This window comes from Sander lucioperca, chromosome 8, assembly GCF_008315115.2.
Source record: "Sander lucioperca isolate FBNREF2018 chromosome 8, SLUC_FBN_1.2, whole genome shotgun sequence".
Classification (NCBI taxonomy): domain Eukaryota; kingdom Metazoa; phylum Chordata; class Actinopteri; order Perciformes; family Percidae; genus Sander; species Sander lucioperca.
The window spans coordinates 39,574,783-39,598,167 of record NC_050180.1 but is presented as its reverse complement, the minus strand read 5'-3'; the positions used below and the strand labels follow the sequence as shown (position 1 = coordinate 39,598,167).

At 39.7% G+C, this 23,385-nt stretch overlaps 1 protein-coding gene across 1 annotated transcript in view; it reads right to left on the bottom strand.

Moving 5' to 3' along the window:
• Window positions 1-23,385, bottom strand: part of gdap2 (ganglioside induced differentiation associated protein 2) — a 39,697-nt gene that overhangs the window by 3,126 nt on the left and 13,186 nt on the right. The window contains exons 7-13 of the mRNA XM_031311335.2: window positions 22,312-22,471; window positions 19,916-20,066; window positions 19,215-19,291; window positions 17,614-17,690; window positions 17,060-17,199; window positions 7,420-7,474; window positions 5,762-5,905 (exon numbers count right to left, since the gene is read on the bottom strand). Coding sequence (XP_031167195.1) covers window positions 5,762-5,905; window positions 7,420-7,474; window positions 17,060-17,199; window positions 17,614-17,690; window positions 19,215-19,291; window positions 19,916-20,066; window positions 22,312-22,471 — 804 coding nt within the window. The remainder of the gene's footprint in view (window positions 1-5,761; window positions 5,906-7,419; window positions 7,475-17,059; window positions 17,200-17,613; window positions 17,691-19,214; window positions 19,292-19,915; window positions 20,067-22,311; window positions 22,472-23,385) is intronic.

The following is a 23,385-nucleotide window of genomic DNA, read 5'->3' as shown; positions in this document are numbered from 1 at the left end:
GGAAGAAGTTCCACTCTCTCGTTACTTCCGGCGTCTGAACTGGTTGCAGTTCCACCAGAGTTCCATATAGGGGGCGCTCACAGGCCAGTGCAGAATGAATGGGACTCTATGGAGCTATACCCCTCAAAATCCACTTTTCTCAGGATATAATTTTTTGTCTAGCAATTTGAATGTTGCATTTGAAAGGGGAGGCTAAGAAAATACACACTGCTGGGTGTTAGATTTTTTTAAAGTGGCTTTTTTGTTCTAAAAAGCCTTTTAAAATGTCAATGACGTCATACACATATACGGCCAGAGATACTGCTTTACGGCAAGCTCTGAGTCGCTTCCTTTTTTCTCTCGAGGCATCGACAACACAGCTGACAGGTTAGACTCTCCCTGTCAATACACATGCTAGAAAGAGGTTTGCTAATGTTTTAAAGACCACGCCGAAATATTCACTCTGGCATTCTGGTTCTGCTTCGGATGCCGTCAAGCGGGATCTCCGATCGTAATCAGTCCTTCACTGACCAATCAGCATTCATTAGCAGAATGCTAGCGTGTTATGGGCAACAACGACTCAACCTGTAACAAATCGAAAGGGCATAAGTACTCGTTCATTCAACTTTCGACCTATAATCCATGTTGAACTTGCAAAAACTACAATCAAATCTGAGATTTCTCAACGACAATCAGGCGAAAGAGACAAATTTAGCCGTCTAGCTCCATAGAGTCCCATTCATTTTGCACTGGACCGTGATCACCCCCAGTGGAACTCTGGTGGAACTGCAACCAAAGTAGGTACAATGGGGCTGAATAGGGAGTGGAACGGCTTTCCGTAGACGGGCTTTGGTCAAGTCAAACACCTTCTAATAGGTGTTATATACTGAACGCATCCAAGCTGGCGCGCGCCATCGTGACGTCAAAATGATGTCATATCCTGCCGGCGCGTCCGATTTATAGCGCGCGTCGAGCTGTCGCGCACGGCTCTTTTTTTTTTTCAGCGGCGCGCGACAAAGCGGAAACGGGAGGCCGAACGGGTCGGCAGCCAACCGGATGCCAGGGCTCTCACAGTGACTGCTAGTCCCTCTTGTAAACTTACTGGGTTAAGATGAGTTCTTTTATGGTGAATGAAAGGCTTGATCCCACCAAGTAAGTCATCCAATCAAATCGAAGCATTGACGGCAATGCTTCTGCCAGTTCTGCCGTTTACCTTTTTCTTCTTGTTCTAGTCCGTAGAAAGAGTAACGTCGGTAGTCTTTGCTCATTAGCGCCACCGCTGTTCAGGAGAAGACTGCAACTAGTGTTGCGACCACCAGCGCGGGTATAAATGGTCACGGCGATCTCATGATGTCACATTTGGATGCGCCACGCGGGCTGCGGTTACTGTAAAACGGCCTTAACAGTCAAACACCTCTCCCTATTCTGGCTTGCAGTGATAGTTGCAACAGTGGCAAGTGGCTCCCTGGGTAGTCTGGATCACTGGAATACATTTCTAGGATAAAGCCTGACCTAATGTCAGCCTTGGCCCCCCTGCTTCCGCTCTGTGTGTGTTGCTGTTCTCAAAAAAAAAAAAAAAAGCCTGCAATATATCATAAGAAAGGACACAATAATGTCCCCTTTGGTCATCTGTGATAGATCTGAAAAGGATCACAGTTCATTTCCGCTGGACCTGTCTGCATAATTACTTCCCCTTCCTTGATTTCTTCTCCTTTACTGTTATAACTGTGGCACCGTGACAACCAGATTGACTCCAGACAAAAAAGTGTTACAAATTATTCAACTGACAAAACAAGAGGTGGAAATGGGACTTGTTTTTTTTCCTTTTGATGAAACATCATCTTCGGAGGTTTTGTACCTTTTTGAATGGGAGGCCTTCAGTAAAGTAGACCTGAATGTGGTCTTTATCTTTCCTATGCAACTTTCCAGGAAAGCTACAATTAGCTGAAGTCAGAGGTAACTCAAGCTCACCTGTTATTCTCTCATGCTGCTTATCAGTGTTACAGGTGGTGTATTATATCATTGTGAAATACCTTGGGGCTGAGTGTGCATGTGTGTTTGTGATAAAGGGCGGGTGTAAGCTCTTAAACTAAGTCCTTAAAAAGAAGCTTTACCCTAACTATCAAATAACAGATTTTTTGGCTACTTGGGGGCAGCTGAAACAAGCGTTGAACACAACGTTGTTATATTATCAGCTTTTAAGTTCATTTAACTTATTTACACATCCATCAGATATGGAGCAACATTATCACAAATGTTGTCATCGTAAGTCCTATATTCTCTCTCTTCTAGCTCTGGGTTAAGTCTCTATCAACTCCTATGGGAAATATCTGTCTCTTTAGCTGCTAAATGCTTCACCATGTCCTCCAGCTCCAGTTTGTACAGCTTTTTCGGCCAAAAACCAAAGCGGTTAGAGTGAACCAAAACATTAAAGTTGGACAGTTAAACAATGAGCTGAAACTCATTGAAGGCGACATAATAAAAATATCGACTTTAGCCTTTAAGGTTGTTAAAATCATCATATAATATATTCTATATTTTCTCAGGTAACCAATAATCTGTGTTCCAATAATCCAATAATCTGCTGAGTTTGTCTGTGATGTGGTGTAGAGCCCTGCGCGGGTTTTCTTCATCCCGCTCCCGGCGAATTTCTGACCATTACTGCCCGCACCCGCAACATGTGTGTTACACTCCCGCCCGCTCCCGCAATGTGTACGTCCACTCCTGCCCGCACCCGCAAAACTCTGAGAATTTATGCCCGCACAATAATAGAGATGCATTGACGTTGTGTCTTCTCCCGTCCCGCATGAGAAAACACGTCATTTTATAGGTTAATGGGAGAAGATGAAGGCAAAGAAGGCAGGTGCTTGCTGCTGTTAGACGGGGAGGAAGGAGCAGAAGGATAGGGAGAGAGGGGGAGGAAGGGGCCGAGGATGAGGGAGAGAGGAGAGGGAGAGAGGGGGAGGAAGGAGCCGAGGATGAGGGAGAGAGGAGAGGGAGAGAGGGGGAGGAAGGAGCCGAGGATGAGGGAGCGAGCGGACGGTGGACGGAGCCTTGGCTCGGAGCTCCCCCATCCTGGGAGGCTCAGGCACGCTGGTGTCTACCCATAGATGGCCTATACAGTATATACTCAGTCAGTATATATGTATATCTATGGTTTCTGCTGGCATGGGGGGGTTCCAGGCTACATCCCGATCCTGCAGTGTTTTTTTTAGCCACCCGCAGCAAAGTTAAAACCGCCCGCTCCCGCGAGATTTGCGTTGGGTCCCGCGGGACCCGGCGGGACCCAATCCCAATGCAGCCCTCTAATGTGGTGTGTGTCTCCTAAAAGGCTTCATTTTTAGTGAACAAAAGGAATCATTATTTCCTGGACTCCAGCACCAGCACCGTAATTCAGCCCAGCAGAGCAAAGTATTTCTGGGTAACAGCAACACACAGGTGTTGATATGAATGTTATTGCCCAGTTCGCTGGCCATAACACTGAAAGGATGAAATGCACCTTAATACAGCCTTAAGAGGAGGCCAGCCCATTGTGTTCATATACTTACAGTTAAATTCCCTGCAAGAGATGGAGGTCACCCTAAAAGTAAGTTCCTGATGTGTAAGCGAAGCCATAGAGAAAACTAAAACACTGGCAGTGAAAGTGAAGCATCTCAAGACTACTGAGGCAGCCGTAGCATAGCATCTGACTACAACACTTAGCCGGCTACACACTGGCAGCGTGGCGTGAGCGTGTCAGCTGCGTGGCGTGTCTGTTTTTATTTCGGCATGTTAACAGGTTAGAGCTTACACGCTGCCTGCGTGACACGCACATCTCAGGCGTGGCTCGAGTTGTGCCGAAAATGCGTGCATGTATACATATACATACACAATACAGAACGAAATATTCTGTAGCCTATTTTGCCGTCAATACTGCCGATGTTGTCTTTGCTGTAATCAAATCAGTATATATTTATGTTTAACATGAAGTATACTACTGCTTGAGTGCAGTCCCATCAATGGGAAACATACATGTGTACAGACAAGGCTAGAAGCAGCAGCGCCGTGTCAGACACGTTTCTGGTGTGTAAAATCCACGCAGCTGACACGCAACAGAAACGCCACGCTCACGCCACGCAGCCTTAGTGCCAGGCAAAAGTGATTTCAAAATGTATTGCAAAAATAATAATATAACCAAAGCCATAATCAGTGCAGTCTGTAAGTATAAGAACAGTCTTGTACTTGCTCTGGCTCTTGTTTATGTAAAGTTCATAATGAGCCTAAAATATGGGTACCATGAAATGAAATTTGAGTTCCCATATACTGGTATGTCAACAATTTATATATTAAAGGGATAGTTTGGATATTTTGAAGTGGGGTTGTATGAGGTACTTGTCCGTAGTCAGTGTATGTGGACATGAAAACTTTTCTGACGTCCCAATTTCATTTTAAACAGCTGTCTTAAATTCAAAACAGTCACACTGCAACTCTTTCACATGGGTCAGAGGACAACAATAAAACTTTAAACAAAAAAAATGTAATCTTTTGTGAGTAAGTGTGAGTTACATCAGTCTTCTTACAGCACTAGAGTTAAATTAAAGCTATTGATACCAATGACTTCATCCAATTGTCTTCACATTAGATCCCAAATATCAGAGGGAAATCAACACAGAGCACCCTGGACAATCTCACTTTAATTGAGTTTGTCAGCTAACTGTCATTTCTGATAATGCGCACGAACACACATACACACAATAAACAAGTCATTAGCTGATTGTTACCCCGTGTAACCCTGTAAACGAAAAGACTTCAGGCATTTCTTTCCTCATTCCCTCCCTGCTTTGCTTTTCTACCTTCAAAAACAGCTGATGAATAGTGCTCGGAATAAAACACACATTGGTGTAAGCGTTGCAGTGTTTAGATTTGGCATGTGAGAACGTGGAAATCTGCGAGGGCTTAGGTTTCCATTGAAAACACAATAAGCTGGGGGATGCTGGGCTATAGGGTATGTAACTGGAAACCCAGTCCAACACCTTCTTCCAGGTAATGTGATACCAATGTATTGTTGCTGTCAGGTAGCAACTTGCATGTCCAAAATGAGAACTTTAAAGGTCCTATGACATGCTTCTTTTTGGATGCTTTTATAGGCCTTAGTGGTCCCCTAATACTGTATCTGAAGTCTCTTTCCCGAAATTCAGCCTTTGTGTCTGTAGCTTTAAATGCTATTGAGGAGGAGAGAGGGGGGTCAAGGTGGAGGGTGGGGGTGTGGCCTTGACCAACTGCCATGCTTCGCTCGTTTGCAAGCCATGATATCCCTCTCTTTCTCATGGGCCGGCCAAATTCTCTGGGCGGGAAAAGCAGAGAAAGGGGAGGTAACCTTTCCCCTTATGACGACATAAAGGGAAGATTCCAGATCGGCCCATCTGAGCTTTCATTTTCTCAAAGGTGGAGCAGGATACCCAGGACTTGGTTTACACCTATCGCCATTTCTAGCCACTGGGGGACCATAGGCAGGCTAGGGGAACGCATATTAATGTTAAAAAACCTCATAAAGTGAAATTTTCATGCCATGAGACCTTTAAGGATTTCGAGAATTACTAGATGGAGTTTGCAATGATTTCATGAAGTTTTATAGACTATACAGTCTCAGAATAGAGTGAGGTGGTTATAGATGACATGCCAATGACTTCTCTGTGTGCACTGTAGATTAATCTCTATAATATATATATATATATATATATATATATATATATATATATATATACACACACACAAGTTTATTTGTGTGTGTTCTGCTGCTTACCCGTGCGTCATACTCCAGAACAAACGGAGGGATGTCGATCTGCTCAGGTTTGATGCAGGTGAAGAGCTGCTGCAGGTTGTCCAGGTAGCGAACCTTGTCCTTCATCCCAGACACACTGAAGCTGGTGAAGAACCAGGTTGAGACCTGAAATGAGCCGGGGAAAAAGAAGAAAAAGAGAGGAAATAAGAAAAGGACACTTCATTGGTTAGAGATGGCATTTGATCTCGATTTACCACGATAATAATCTTCCCATAATCAACAAAGACAAAACTCAACACAACTTTCTAAAGCAAACAACAGACCTAGATTAAATCTAATGAACCTTTAATGATCCCGAAGGAGATGTTTGGTAAATGGAGCAAAAAGTATTGCAATTCCAGTAAACAGCAAAGAAACAGATATAAGCCAGAAAGCACTCAGAGAGCGTATATCTCTGCCAAGGCTGCATAATTCTCTAGAAATGTTATTATAAAATAAAAAAAAATATTTAGAAGTCTTTGATTTTGCATCTGGGTCAGGATTAGCATCTAAATACATAGTGTGATGGACAAGCATGATTTTGTGGATAATACTTCATTCTGGGAGTGTTAGGGCTTTGTCCCAGGACAAAATTATTCACAATTTCAAATTTCAAGCAAGGCAGACAAAAATTCTGCCAAAAATTCAGGAGCAGCACAACTCATTCCACATGTGTGAAGAAGGTTCGGGAGACTTATGAATTACACATGAGCATTTAATGAACACTCAATTGAGGAGACAATTAAGCAGGCAGTAGAGTTTAACCACGGTGTGTTATTGTGCAGTGCCGTCTCAACTCTCTGAAGTTCCTGTCTTCCTGAAGGTGTATTTAAACTCATGCTGGAGGCATTACGTTTAGCTGAACCTTTAAGGTAAACAAAGATATTGCAGTCGCCTAAACACTGATGCTAAAGCCTAGTTCAGCCTATCTCTCTCTCTGGAAGTAGGCTAAAGTGTGGCAGGCCCACCGACCTCTGAAAGGAGACAGTCCTGAGACAAAACATTCCCATATCATACAGCTGTCTAGACTCCCTGAATCTGTAGAGGAACATAATTATACATGAACAGGTTTGGTTATCAGAGATAATGACCTGATGTTGTCTAAGCTTTCCCTTAGTCCCATCATACCACAACATGGTGTTTCCGGAAATTCCACCACAACCACCAAGCCATTTAAAATGATCGTGTTGCTGTAGTAATTTTGCAGGGATGATTGCAATTGCACAATACATTAACTGTAATGCATCATGGCAGGTTATGTAGTACACAATTAGTAAAACATTGCCAAGCAAGTATAGTAAAATAATATTACATGTAAAAAAACTAACACATTTAATTTGTTTTAAGGTTGACTAAACTAACCAAATTTGGTTTTTAATGGTGGAAAATATCTCTCAATGGGAATGAAAAGGAAAAAAAGGAATATAATAAATGATGGTGCCTTCATAAGCCAAAACATACAGGGATTTATTCAGTTGAAATATATGAATGACAATGCAATAAACATGTTCTTTAACTCCTATGACCAGTAATTCTAACAGGAACAGGAATGTAAACACCGATATGATCATCTAGGCCTGAATATACAGTAAACCCTGTTGACACTGCAAATATCAATACATGACAAGACATACTCTTACCTTAGAGCGAAATGTTGGATGTACAAAGTAGAAGGCCTTTAAATTATTTTTAAACCTGAAATACATAAAACAGAATACTTTACAGTAAGTAATGATTCACTACTCCTAAAATACAACAGAAGCAAAACACGGACGTTGACAGATTAAGTGAAAAAGATTAATCCTCTGAAAGAGAAGATATGTGTAAAGTCACTGTAGTTGTGTCTAGGGATGCACCGAACCCAGAGTTCGGGTTCGGGTTCGGCCAAACTTTGGGCTTTTTGATGGAGTCTGGGTACTGTCGAACTTTAGAATTTTTTTCCACCGAACCGAACGCTACCAAAGAGAAGTAACAAGAGGCGAAACTTGAGAAAAAGGAGGCGAACGTTGTGTTGAGTTTCTGCTCTTGTCAAAGGGTATAGAAATAACAAGAGGCGGAACTCAATAGAACGTTCCATTGCAACAAACGCACCCATGACCCAGCTGCAGCTCTGCCATCTTAGACTGAACGCTCTTGTTACTTCTATACTCTTTGTAGAGTTACGCTTGCACTTCGCGCACTACGCTGGTCGATGTCATGATGGCGCGTTAGGTGGAGCGTTCAATGCAGCAGGCTGTGAGAAAGTGAAAATGGAACTTGTGAGCAGAAAAAGTGTTGTTTGGGAGTACTTTCAGTCAAAAGAAGGCGATTCAAGTAGAGCTGCATGTTCAATTTGCAATGCCGATTTGTCTTGTGGGGGCAAGGGCCCTAAATAATACATAACATCGTCGCTGTTAAGACATTTGCGTATGAGTTGTGCATGAAGGAATCTACAGACAGCAGCCAAAATGCAGCAACTTCAGGTTAGGAAGGACAGTCACAGCTAAAAACTTGTGTTAACCAGACAGTGCCTCTCCCGGCCTGTCAGCTGTTCTCTTGGCAAATGAGTCTCCCTACAGTGGGAGCGGAGCAGAGCAACTGCTGCTCGTTAGCTAACGCTAGCTTTCTAATTTCACCCACACAACATGCCTTCATCATACACTGGTTAGTGAAAATTTGCCAAACAAAATTGTCACTCAGCTGGCGATAGCGATGTGCTTTCCTACGATGTGAAAAGAGCGTGTGAATTCAATATGAAGTTGTTACATTTAACTATTTTAGAGGCTGTGGACGTTGTTTACTTAATTAATGTGTTTACTGTGTTAATGGACTGAGGATCAGAATCAGAATAGCTTTATTGCCAAATACGTTTTTAACACATACAAGGAATTTGTTTTGGTGTTGTTGGTGCATGTCACACATTCTCTAAATAGAATATAAACAATATAAGTAAAGTATAAGTATTTGTACACAGTATACAGTATGTATTAAATTAAAAATAAAATATAAAAAATAAAATAAAAGATAAAAGATGGGAGTAGAGGATGGGAATAGAGTTCAGTTTAGGGTTCGGCAGAATCTTAACCAGTGGGTTCGGTATTCGGCCGAACCCCAAATATCTGGGTTCGGTGCATCCCTAGTTGTGTCCAAAGGTACGAGATCTCAAAAAACACAACTTCAGAGACAGTCAGTTTCAGCCTATCCATCAGCAAGGAAACATTTACCACATACTTGTAGATATTCACAAACATCTGCAGCACACCGACCTTTAAACAGTGCCTATAGAAAATCATTATACCCCTTTGAAATTGAAAAAGTCAAAACTCATAAAAACTTATTTTTAGAGCTTTATTTACACATAGTGCCTTCCAACATTCAACTAATGAAAAAAGGCAACAGTTCTGATTTTTCTTTTAAGTAGAACAACAGGCTCGGAAAAGTGATCAGTCCCCTTATTTAATATTTTGTAGAGCCACCTTTTGCTTTAATGACAGCCAGCAGTCTTTTTGTAAATGTCTCTACCAGAATTGTTCGAGTTCACCCCGCAACATAATATTGCCACCACCATGCTTCACTCTAGGTATGCTGTGTTTTAGGCTGGTGTACTGTTTTTTCCCCCCCGCCAAACATAAAGTCCAAAAAGTTCAATCTAAGTGTCATCTGACCAAAAAACATTTTACCACATGGCATCAGAATCTTCCAAAGTTTTTTTTTTTGCAAAGTGCAAACAAGCCTTAGTTGCCATTGACCTCTTGGTAGCTTCCTTGATCAATATCCTCCTGGCTCTTTATTAGTTTATAATGGTTAGTCTAAGGTGCTGATCACCTATCCAAATGTTATTTTCACTTTGATGTTGAGGGTTATAATCTGTAAATACAGCAGGAAAAAAGTTATATTTAATTTGTTTTAATTTCCAGGGTGTAATGTGACAAAAGGTTATGATTTTGATAGAGTATGATGTTTTTTTTTATGCATGGTACATGTGCAGTGTGTGGAGACTGCTTAAGGCCAGTGTACTTGTCAATTAACAACTCATTGTCTTTGTACAGTAGATCATTATTTAATAGCCTGGAGAATGTATACACAGACAAGCGTAGCTACTCTGCAAAGTTTGACTTTAGTTAGTACATACATACAACAATGAAGACACTGCTTGTGCTAATCATCCAGTTTGTTCCAAAATAAATAAAGATTATAGCAGCACATCAATTCCTGGGCGAGAGCTACCAGACCCTGAATGTTATGTAATGGTATGTAATAATATTCTGAGAAAATCATATATTTTCTTGTCAACAAATCAAATGAAAAGACCAAAACCAACAATTATTGATCAAATGTACAGTATTGCATTCCACTGTGCCATTGAGCTCCATTATTGTCCAAAAGCTATTAAAAACGTCAATGTCAAAAACATCAAATCAATCAATGAGGCACATCGTTGCATCCTTCATTACCATGTAGATGGGCACTGGGTGGTTCATTTTGAGTTAATCCCACGTACACTGTCCTGCTACACTAAATACTGACTAGAGCAACAAATGTGTATAGTCCCCCACAAATGCAAACATTCCTCCTGTTTGAGTAACATTTGCTAAAAAACTACAGTTCCCAGCCCTCTAATAAAATACATGTATAACAATCTTTTTCTGATGTGTTTTTAAATATCCATGAAGAGGATATAAATTGAATCATGGCTATGTCACATCTTTCAGTTAGAGAAGCGCAAAACTGAACTTTATTTCTATGAAAATTGTATGATTTATTAGAGAGATGACAGATGACAAATTCGTGGCCCTATTTGGGAATTTTGACACATTTTAGGGAGAGCTTAGACATGAAAATGAAACATATTTTGTGCATAAAGGTGGCACACAAAGTAAGAAGTTACACCCATAACCAGATAAACGTGGTTTAAGCCCCAATGCCAATTGATCCCCATCAACCTCACAGGTGCAGCTTCCATTAAATGATCACTTAATTTCATCAGACTATCCATTCCGTATGTTAAGTTAATAAATAGGCACAGTGCACTTTCAATGCAACACATGTCAGTGAATCCAACAATCAGTTGACAGTGCACAGTGTGTATTGCAACAACTGATGATTAATGATTTTGTCAGCTGGATGGGCCATTTTTAACCACGCTAGCAGTGGTGCATCCAAAGTTAAATGTCTCAACAACTATTGGATGGATTGTCATTAAAATTGGTAAAGGCATTCATGTCCCAAGTTCCTAAATCATTCAAGGTTTTGAGGCTACCTTACGTTTCCTCCGGTGCTGCCATGCAACATTCAAGCTTGACAGCATTAATTTTCCTTTCGACCTTTTGGTTGTTGACAATGTATTATAATAGCAGGATTTCCATGGATCCTCTCCTGGCTCTGTTGGGTCTCTGTAAATTATAGAATGTGGTCTAGACCTACTCTATCTGTAAAGTGTCCTGAGATAACTTGTGATATGATTTTACACCATAAATAAAATTGAATTGGCTGTTCCTCCAGCCACTAATCAGGTTGTCAATTTGTACACAAAATATCTCAAAATATCCACTCTTCATTTCAAATTTTCCTTTTTTTTTTTAAATTGCCAATGCTTGAATGTCTGAGTTCTCTACAAATGTTTCTGTAATATTCTGTATTGGACAGTGTGTTAATGGACAGTGTTAGTTATCACAGCTGCCACAGTACAGATCTTTTATTTTGCTGCACTGATCTGAACTAATAAGATGTCAGAATCACCTAACTGAAGGTAAACTTGTCCCTAAGGGGGAGTCAAAACAGCCGGCAAAGAAAACATTTTAGCCACTTGTGTCCATGATCTCATTCCCTGAGCTACTGGCCAGAGGTGTGGATTGGAATAAACTGGTAAATGGAGAGCTTTACCTTCAGACAAAGCTCTTTTTACCAGGACAGTCTGGTTCAACACAGCCAAAACCACAGATGGTGCAACAATCTGGCCTGTCAATCTCACACACCTCACAATCACCTTATGAAAAGACAGACCCCCCAAGACACTTGAACTACTTCACTTGTGGCAGCAACTCAGTCTTAACCAGCAGGGAGCAATCCACCATTATCTGGGAAAGTACCATAAACTCAGAACAGAGGTGCTGACCCCCATCCCAGCCACTTCGCCCTCGGCTGCAAATCACCACAGTGCGTGCTGGAGGTCTCGGTCCAATGAAGCAAGAAAACCACATCATTGGCAGAAAGCAGAGATGTAATCCTGAGGTCATCCAACTAGTAAAATCCAGTTAAACCAGTGATTCCCTAATCACTGGGAGCATACTCTCAGCTTCCTTGTTTAAAAGATGGGAGCCACAGTCTGCCAGTTAAGAGTCACTGTCCCATTTGTGGCAGCTCCAAAATACCCAGACCCTCAGGGTGAATCTCTGAAACCAACAAATCTGAAGTAACCTTAAGTGTAATTACAAACCAAATATCAGCAGTTGTTATAGACTGACAGGTCATCTATAATCTACTCAGCACTGGTAGTGAAGACTTGGCAGTTCATTTCATGGCAGTACTCTGACCATAATACGCCACATTTGTGACTGTTTGCACAGTGGTGGTCTGGCTGGGGGAAGCTGCATCTGCTCATATAACACAAAACAGTCGGCCAAGAGAGGGAGGAACTCAATATTTTAGTTGACAAACTAACTCCGAGGGGAATCAGGAGTACTAAACCATGACGTGGGGCCTCTGCTCTGGTACAGCACAGGACCCTAAGGGAACAAAAATAATGATCAACCTCATCTGTCTCCTGGAGAAAGTAATCAATGTCTCGCCACTTAGCCAGACAGTTTTGGAAACTTTTGTGTTCATGTTTGGCTTTTGTCTGCTCGTTAGGTTGTCTGGAGCCAAAATGCATCTGCAGCAAATCAATAGCTTAATGGGTTGAACATGCTGGACATGCCAGGCCAGGGTTAGTGGTTTCACTGGCAGAGTAGATCACCAATGCCTCACCAAGCAAAAAGAGCAGTAACTGGAGAAGTGACTTACAAGTTGGGGCATACGTAGAAACTGTAAAGCCTTTAATTACATTTACAGATGAAATTTGTGTTTATATGAAATGTGATCCCTAAACATGATCTGAAACAAATACCTTTGTGCCGCTTGCAGAGTAGAATACAAAAAAGGGATTGATTCCTACTGGGTCTACCTGGCCCCACAATGCTGCAAGGTTCATATACTACCATTCAAAAGCTTTGAATCACCTGTTACATTGATATTATATTATTATATATATTATATAAAAAATCCCTTCCATTTTGAATTTGTTTTCCAGTCCAAAAAAGTGTAAGTGACTCTTGATCATTACTGAACCACAATGGTGGCTGTAAACATGTTGGGAAGCTGTTTTTCTTTGTGCCCTCTGAAGTCTACTCAGTGGTTAGATTGAATAGGTGTGAACTATGATTTGTCAGTCCATATGTACTGTATGTTCAGCTAATATTTCCTGAACTATTAGTGCTAACCCTAGACTAACCTTCTACTTATATTGTAAAGTTTGAGGAGAGAGCTCTGCAAAAGCAACATGTTGCCTGTTAAAGATGCAGTAGGTAAGACTTATAAAACTAACTTTTCATATTGTCATATTTGCTGAAACTGACCCTATGTTCCAGTAGAACTACATGAAGAAAAAAATCCGGCTCCTCTGGCACCACCTACAGCCTGTAGTGCAATTTATAAAAATCCACCGCTCCCTGTTCAGATGCTCCAATCAGGGCCAGGGGGGGTGTCTAACTGCGTGTCAATCACTGCTCAGGCACACGCATTCATTCTCCCTTGTGGGGGGGAGGGGCTTAGGAGACCGTTTTGGGCTTTAGCAGAAAGGGGGGAGGGACTGAGAAGTTGTCGATGTTCAAATTCTTTGGCTAAGTAAGTTTAATTCCAGCTTGTTATAGGCTGCATTATTGTGCACTTGACACTGAAAAAGGAAACTGTTCCTATCTACACACATTTTTATGCCAAGCTTCCAGTTTCATTTACCAATGACTATTGATTTTTTTTCTGCTCTTATTCAACTGTTTCTCTATCTGCTCTTTCAATTGTCAGTCTGGTTGAACCATTGTACAGTGTTTTGTTGCTGCTCACTGACTCATAGAGAGCTACTAAGCCTAGGTCACTGCTAAATGCCAAACAAAAATGTTTAGAAGAAACAGGTTCTGTGTTTTTCTACTCAGATTGTTCCAAACAGACGGCTAAAGTCTAATATCTAAGTTTCACAAATAATCAAAAACATTGTCAGCTTTAAAACATTAAAATCAGCTGGTTGGTGGCAGTCAAACCATTCCTAATTACAGTCCATCTTCTCATAATAAGGTTCCATGAGCCAGAGCTAAAATTTGCAGAGAGTTTAGGGAACTTTAAACAACCTTGCCATTTAAAGGTTATTAGCATTACACCCTGAGCTGCAACTCTCTGTGATGAATCAGCAACATGTACTGAAGGAGTCTGGTTGTTCTTTATAGCTGAATGGGGTTTCCCTGTTCCAACGACAGGGGAAGCTGAATGAAAGTGTCTTCATTCATATTTTAGCATTTTGTGTAGCACTCTTTTTGTTAGCTCTCTTAATTCTCCACCGTGTGACTGAAATAACCAGTAGATGACTTTTACAGGTTTTGCATGACATATATATCATGTGAAATACATCAGGAATATGTTCCTACATTTCAAAGTCTTAAGGGCTTAATTGACTGAATTTTCCAGACAGAAGAAGGTTATTAAGGTGTGGCGAAACCAACTGAATGACCAGTCTCAGACAGTAATGAATAGAAAAACACGGGGGTTAAAAGGTGCATAATGACTGCATGGAGTTTCCCCACTGACACAGGAAGCCTGTTCGGTTGTGGTTACTAGAAACTAGAAAGACACTAGAACTAAAAATGTTTAATTAATCCATGAAGGCCTGGAGTTTCTCTCTAGCAAGAAAATAAATACATTCAAAGCTATGACAGTATAGTCTATTTTTATTTTCTGTTTTGTGCCTTAATGCCTTTGTGTTGATGTTGAAGAGTGCTATACAAAAAAAAAACCTGCTTCACATGCTTTATTAAAGCTACAGTACAGTATGCTTACAGTGAATTAAACACTAAAAGGATAGTTCCTGTTAATTACAACTTGGATCAACTTTCAGACAACAGTTCAGCCAGATTACTTAAAACATTTCATTTAGAGGTACAACTGAAAGTGAGGGAACCTACATACAATTGTTTTCTATGATATAATCTCTCTGTTATAAGATACTGATGCCTTATTGCACAAGGAAAGTGTTTACTCCCTGTGTAAATGCTCTGTTCTCACACACCTCTATTGCATTACTGTAATCCATTACCTATGTCACACCCCATTGCATATTTGCATAGATGCACATCTTCACCTGCATTGCTATCACATTGTGTTTACTTCCTCATTCCTCCAACCTTTGCTGTCACACAATTTTTGTACACCACAAACTGTATATTGACTCTTTACTACATCTCAGCATTTTATAGACTGTCTATTCATGCATATCGTGTTATTTCTGATCTACATCACTATATACAAATATATTGCGTTTTAACTGATCAACATCACTAACTACATCATAATTTGCACTAACTGTTTTTGTTTTGTTTTGTTTGACTCTTCATTGTATTCTGTATTCTTTTATTGTATTGAATGTGAAACTGTATGTTGTCCTGCACGCTTATGCTTTCCTTGGCCAGGTCGCCGTTGCAAATGAGAACCTGTTCTCAACGGCCTACCTGGTTAAATAAAGATTAAATTTAAAAAAAATTTAAAAAATGAAATGAAAGTTTAACCAGCCAGTTGGTCTGTAAATTGTGATGGCTTTTTACAAAAGACTGTTTGGGTAATAACTCACTGTTAAAAACAAAAGGTTGAACATAATTATCACTTTACAGTATATATCACTTTATATATATGTATATATATATATATATATATATATATATATATATATATATATATATATATATATATATATGTGTATATATATATATATATATATATATATATATATATATGTGTATATATATATATATATATATATATATATATATATATATATAATATATATATATATATATATATATATATATATATATTTTATGCATTCTTTATATTTGCACTTTGTACTGCAACCTCTAGACAACTATTTCCCTCAGGATCTTATCTTTTCTCTAAGGCATTCTGTGTACAGCAAAGAATGTCATTGTACAGGGAAACATGTTTCCTTACTGTGCATGACAATAAACTTTGAAATTGAATTAAAATAATCGCCAGCAGTTCTTTATTGTGATGAGCCACTGAAGGCCCATTCTTCAACTTCACACAAATATAATGTTTAAGAATTAGTTTTGTAAGTGATTCATATAACCAGCCTATCCAGAGATAGTTCAGAACAAGAATCTGCATTTAAAACTTTGAATCCTGTGATTAAGGCTGAGTCCCAACCAAATACATCACCCCGACAACACGTTCCAAGTTTGGGTTTCCTGTTCCAAATATGGCTGCCAGATTTCCAAAACCCACAGCGAAACAAAAGCGTTTCAAAGCTAGTTTTGCTTTTCCAAAAGTATAAACACTGTAACCTTGGCGGTGTCATACTGTAGCATGAACAATGTATCTGAACTTCAATGCAGCTGCAGAAGAAGGACTGAGTGACGGCCAACTGAAGGGCAAAAGAGGGTCAAATAACACCCAAGCCTCAAAGAAGATGCTGCATGTATCATATCCAGCTATAGATTTGACTCTCAGGATGTAAGAGAGAATTTTCATTTTGCACTTTTTTGCAATTTCATTAAGATATTGCACCTGGGTTGACTTAATGTCTTATTTCTATAAACAAAGAAACAACAAAAATGCCAGGGAGCTGCCCGTCAGAACTTTGTTCCATCTGGAAGATGTTTCTAAGAATTTTCGTACCATTTTTTTATATTCAGTTCTGGCTATGAAAGACCGCAGACATGGCTAGCCAGCGTGAGTTAGCCAAATGACTGCAAACCCAGAACATACAGCACAGAACATTAAAATCGTGCCCTTTTGCGGGTGGGGAGTTAAAGCAATAAGAGCTTTCTTATTCAATCATTGTGTGTGTCTGAGGGATGAGACAAAACTTTAAAAAGATAGACAAAAGATTAAAACAATGGGAACTGAATGTCCAATATTATTAGGTTTAGATTATGTTCATTTTTACTTTTTGTCCCATCTATGCACCCCTCCCAGAGGATGTTACTCGGAATAGCGGTTATTAGCTCAGTTTAACACTAAGTACAGTAAAATAGTCAGACTGACTTGGTGTCCACGATGTCGTAGAGGTTCTTGAGGAAGTTGGAGTCCAGGTGGTTGTGTTCGCTGGTCAGCGTGTGGAAGTAAACCATCACATACTCCTTCACTGTGATGTGGTCCATCACATGGATGAAGTACAGCAGGGCCTGCGCATGCAAACACAGACCAAATCAGTGTGCATACACTTTTATAGTCCTGGATTTTCCACAATTTTCTATATATTCTTTTACAGTTTTTCATTTTTATTTGAATTCGAAGTTCGATATCATTTGGTTTAATAGCAGATTTTCACTTTTCGATCACTCTTGTGTTTGTTTGATAAAGAAGTTTTAGTTTCTTTTGGTTCAAGTGTTAATGTTAACAGAAGTTTTGAATAGGTCTATACAGTATTTGTTTCCAACAGGTATTATGGAATAAAACATAAATGATTAAATGAAATACATTTGCACAGTTTGCACACAGCCATAATAAGCACATGTGAATACAGAATGTGCTGAAAGATTGACTGACTGTAACATCAATAACAGCATTTTATTTTGAAATAATTTTTATTTTGTTACCTTTTCGATGTCGATAAGGGTCACTGGGATGTTTCGTCCAACCAAAATCATCACTGTCCTGCCACACATATCCACACCTGTGGACATACACATTATTAAACAGGTCACGCATGCACGAACGCACGCTGGTTCACGCCTCTCACATGTTAGAATTTTCAGTTTTTTACTGTTTTATATGATTCTAAATTGAGCTTTTTCTGGGCTATTGGTCAGGAAAAAAAACAAGTAATTTGAAAGCTCTGGGATCTTGTGATGCACATTTTTCACTATTTTCTGATATGTTAAAGACTAAACGAAAAGTAAAAATAACCATTAGCTGCAGGCTTACTTCATTTGCAATGATGTAAAGATACAGTCTCTCCTTATCACAGTTATATTCCAAAATATTAGTAATGGTTGCGCAAATTTGATGGCCTATAGAACCCCTTCTGTGAAAAGCTCTGCTTGGAGCTCATTCTGCCTCCTCCTGCAAAAGAAAACCTGTCCCCACGAAGAAAGTGCAATCATTTCTTTGGAAAAGACTGAGAAGTGGTCTGCATAACAGAAGTTTAGATGTTTTTAATTTGGGAGTTTTATTCTGTGGTATGTCTTCTGAGGGCTGTGTCCAGTGTATTCAAGTTACTTTATTTTATTCTTTATTCGTTCTTCTTCTGAATGGAATAGAATCCTTTCATTCCTGTAGCACGACCATGAAAAATAAAGGTTCTTCATGTAAAAATCCAAAGTATGTTTGTGTATTTAGAGCCATCATTTATCTTTTTTTTTTCTAATATATGCACTCCTCTTAAACATACTCAGGTCTTTTATTGCACTCAGATCTTCCTGCACCGTTGCACTTTAGATGTTTTGGTTTTGTCTTGACGCTTTTTTGTTTTGTCTAACATTTGTCAGTTTTATACTCTGGTTCTAAAGAAACATTTCATTTCAACTGTATTTCTTACATCTAAAATGAAAGATAAACTCAACCTTGATATTGTCTGCAAACATATACACTTTGAAATAAAGAGCCTGTTTTGAACATAAAGTGGAAATCCAATCAAACATCACCCAATATCAAAATAGAAAAACTAATCTTCTGCCCTCCTTCTGTCTGAAATACATATTTATATATTAATTTTTTGTTATGAGAGGACATAGTCATATACTGGTAAATAAAAACAGAGGCCTCTAGTCATGATCATCCTCATAAGACAATTAACCACAACATTAGATTTATGCAATTTATTGTGTTTGATTACAATTAAATAGCATTACTATTTAAATCAGAACAAAGTGGGTTTAATCATTTCCCTGGTTTGAGAAAGCTGGCCATGGGAGTTTTCAAATATCATTTTAATTCTGAGATCATGGGCACATTGGCTTTTTACCCCCATTACTCTTTTTTTTTTACCTTGGATTTGACTGTGAGCAACTTCAACTAAACAATTTCCCTGAGGAGATCAATAAAGTATTCTGATAACCAAATAAGGTAACACTGGGGCTAAACTGTACAACAACACTGCCACCTGCTGGTAATGACATACATTTGCACCTTGTGACAGCTGAGAAAGGAGATGGGAAAGTTGGATTTCATTTTTTGAGACAAACACACAAACACATACCAGTTTGATATAAGGCTTTCAGTGCAGCGATGTCTGACAGATCCTCTGCTCTCGCACGACAAAGCCAGCGATTGTAACTGCAAGACAGACAGACAGACAGACACAGACGCAGACACACACGGTTACATCGCTGCAAAACGCAGCATACAATACAGATTGGACGTTCATCTAAAATACTGCAACTGTTTATATGTATTTATATCTGTTTATCTGGTAAAATGTAAAGGCAGGATTAATGTATGAGAGCTATAAATCTCTACTATGACTTGTGGGGTAGCACAGTTCATTGAGGCAGTAAAATCATTTTGTTGGTCAAATGCCTAAACAAGATCATTTCAAGTATAATCAAGAAATAAATCAAACCTATTTATTTAGAAATTCAAGTTTCAGTTAAAACCTTTTCATACAGGCATATTGCTCTGCATACACCTGTGATTATTTTGCAGCCTTTCTTGTTTTCTACCGTTTATGGTCTTGGTCTTGTGAGGGAAAACTTCAATGCAGGCGTCCTTATGACATACATGTACACACAACATCTTTACCTACTGTCAACTACTGAATAAAGCCAGAAATGCCAATGCTAATGCTAGTGTTCATGGGACACAACTCAACTGATCACAGCTGCAACTTGGATTTTTATCATATAAAATGTGTTTTTTCCAGTATGTTCCAGTTATTTTAGTTTGGTTTTGGACTCTTACTTTCTCTGGTGTTGTTTGTGGATGGCCGCCTCTGACATCTGGCCCTGCAGGATCTGTTTCCTCTGTTTGTCCACATCACCCTCCATCCGGGCGAATGCGTGATTCCCCACCTGACCCAGATCTGACTCCAGACTCTCCTCTTCAGAATCATCTACACAAACAAACAAATGACAACTGGACTTTTAATTTATTTTACTAGCTTTAATGGATTCATGATGGTAGTGGTAGCATGCACAAGAGTTGTGGTAAAGTTAGATAGGACAGATATTGCAGCACCCAAGTATACTATGCTTCATTTTGATATGATACATTTTTCCCTGAAAAGATCAACTGTATGCTTGAATCTTTCAAGTTGTAAAGTTGTTTTACTACACTGTATGGGTGTGCTTGCTTGCCTGTCTTTATTTCACTGCTCCTAATTTATCCACAAGGATGACATTATGTGTGTGTACGTTTGTGAAAAAGCTGCCACAGAGGTCATAAACTCAGAAGACAGAATCCAGGCTCAGGGTTAGGTCTGTTTCTCTGCATGTTTTTCTAGAAACCACATGCATGGACATGCAAATGACCATATTATCTGCATCCAAATGGGCATGTGTATCTGTCAGTGTGTATACATCAGCCTGTTGTTATTGGGTTTCACTCGCAGGCGGCCTGCTTGCTTTGGATCAACACACCAAAGCCGCATCTCGCCACTTTTGAAGCGCCATGCCAGCAGATATTCCAACTGGAGGTCAATGAAGTCAACAGGCTCAACGCAGAAACCACAAACACAGCTTTGCAATCCTTTGCAAACACTGAGACAAAGTGCCAGCAAAAGCTTCAGTTGGTAATCTAAAGAGGTCATACAAATTACAGTTTATATGAGGGTTTAAAGCTTTAAAGAGAGTTTGAACTGAAGCTGCCAATAGTCAAAATGCTTTCAAAATCTTATTTTAACATTTTTGTTCTTCTTTGCCTGTTTTATTGTCTCTGCAACAGAGCCAAACACTGTGCATGCAGTCATATAAGTGTTGGCCCTTTCTCAGTTCCTTCATGGATACGACAAAAAGTATTAAAAGATAAAAAATAAAAGAAAAAAACAACATAAAAATGTATTGTTGGGTCACACTGAGCCTCCAGAACAGCTTCAATGTGACTTGATATAGATTCTACAAGTTTCTGGAACTAGAATATAACGTCCCTCATTTGGTACTGGCATGGTGTTTTACCTGTCTATCTAAATTCTAGTGCAGTGTTATACCGTGTACTTAACAGTCATTTCTGTTTTTTATTCTTTATAGATTAAGTGAGTGTTGTACTTGAGAGCAAAGATTAGCCGGAGTCCAATTCCTTGTTTGTCTACGCAAACCTGGCCAATAAAGCGGATTCTGATTCTGATGTAGGAGTATACTGACCGAGGGGTTTAAAGAAGCTGGCTGTGACATTGTCACATCCCCAATCTTAGTCAGGCCTGCAGGTTGTCAACTGAAACTCTTTGTAATATGCAGATGACACTGTGGAAAAAAATGAAGTCCTCCAGAAAGGCATGGCTCGCTGAATGAGTGAGAGTGTGTGTGTGTGAGAGTGTGTGAAGGTTCCAGGCAGCCAGATGTGACCGCTCACTGTCCTGGTTGCAAAATATTTTGATGCCCTGCTGTTCCACGTCTAATGACTGACATCAAACACTTTGTCCTCATCAGAATTGAATCCTCATCCAGGCCTTCATCTTTGGGCTATATTTGTTGTTTCAACGTGCCGAGTTGTTAACTAATCGGCTGTGACACGGCACCCGTCCTGTGTCCACTGGCTAGTAGCCCAAATGGCCGACTGACTGCGTGGTTTGTTGATTGATTCATTGGTCAACTGACAGACTGAACTGGTTAACTCTCAACCCAAAGAGGCAGAACAGACTGCCCACCCTGACTGAACAAAATTGAAGGTGATTTTGTGTTTTATTGTTTCAACATTAAAAACAGAAACACTGTAAACATGAAAACCTGGACATTATTAAACTATTAAAAAGGGGTTTTTATTGTGCACGTGACACTTTCTCTGTTAATTTTGTGCCTCAAGCTGAAATAAAAGCCGTCATCTGTTTGAAGTCAAAATTAAACTAGGTGGAAAAACAACAAAACGGTTCCTTTTTCCTCAGTGTGAGATGACTGGAGACAGAAATGGAGAGGAACACAATATTAAATTAAGCCTGTGTGATGCTTAACGCCATGAAGGCAATTGATCTTGGACTGTTTTCTATTGACACAAGAAAATAGTCTGATTCCAAAATTAAATGAACTTGAAAAGAAAGATGCCTACTCTTAAAAATAGATTGCTGACATGAAAGTGAATACATTACATGTCCTTTTTAATGCCGGGAAACATCTCATCACATTGTGTGTAGAAATAGATTTGTGTACCTTCCAGGGTGCCTGGTTTCTCTGCGATGCGGATCTGTCTCTCTGGGACAACGGGTTCACCCTCAGAGTTGCCAATGTCAGCTGGGATGAGAGGCAAGCAGGCCCTCTCCTCTTGCTCAGAGCGAGGGAAATACAGAGGCAGTAACTTCCTGTACAGCCGCTTAAGGAACACACATACACATCTCAGTCAAAAATATACGTTGTGGCAAATTAGACAGAAAAGGTTCAGTCTTTCTTGACACCCATAATCTAACTTTCTGAATCTGCCTTTCTGCAAGACATTAAAAGGTGTCAGTATGGTTCAACCTAAATACTTGTCGGATGGTCAAAACTGTATTCGATATAATTTCTGTAACTTTCCAAAACCCGGCACTCTTGACAAGCATGCAAATTCTTTGCATCAAAGCTCATTTTAATCCATGTAACTATATACAGCCCACTGTGTTTTGCACGAATGATTATTACTGTTCAACAATGCTCTTACGGGCCGTGTAGGCCTACAGGCGACGTGAAAAAGACGGCAGGGTTTGCAAAATTGGAGGAAGAGAGAGAAAATAGCGAGGGGCGAAGAGAAGAGACAGGCCAGAGAAAACGACAGGAAGTGTCCAAAATTTGGGATCAATTCAAGCTAGAGCAAAATGAAAACTCTGTACAGTACTAGCTTACCACAGTAGTACAACGTTATTGCTTCAGCATCTCAGCAGAAAGCATCCAGTCTCATATTATGCACCCAGTTACCCAAAAGGTAATGTTAACGTTAACATTTAACGTAAATCAATATGGTTTCTAGTTGAGATGAGAGCTCCCTGCTCATCCGCTAAGTGACGCAAAACCCGGGATCGAATAATGAGCGGGGAGCACACACACACACACACACACACACACACACACACACTGCCCATACTGCGGTGACACAGAGGTGGTTGGCTGATTGGGTTAGTTGTTCATTTTAAGAGACCTGTCTTTTTTTCCTCTTTTGTATATTTACTATTGCTCTTTAATAAAGTATTAGTAGTATTTCTTATGCAATTACTAGATTAATCAAAGGTATAATCGGTGGAATAATCAACACCT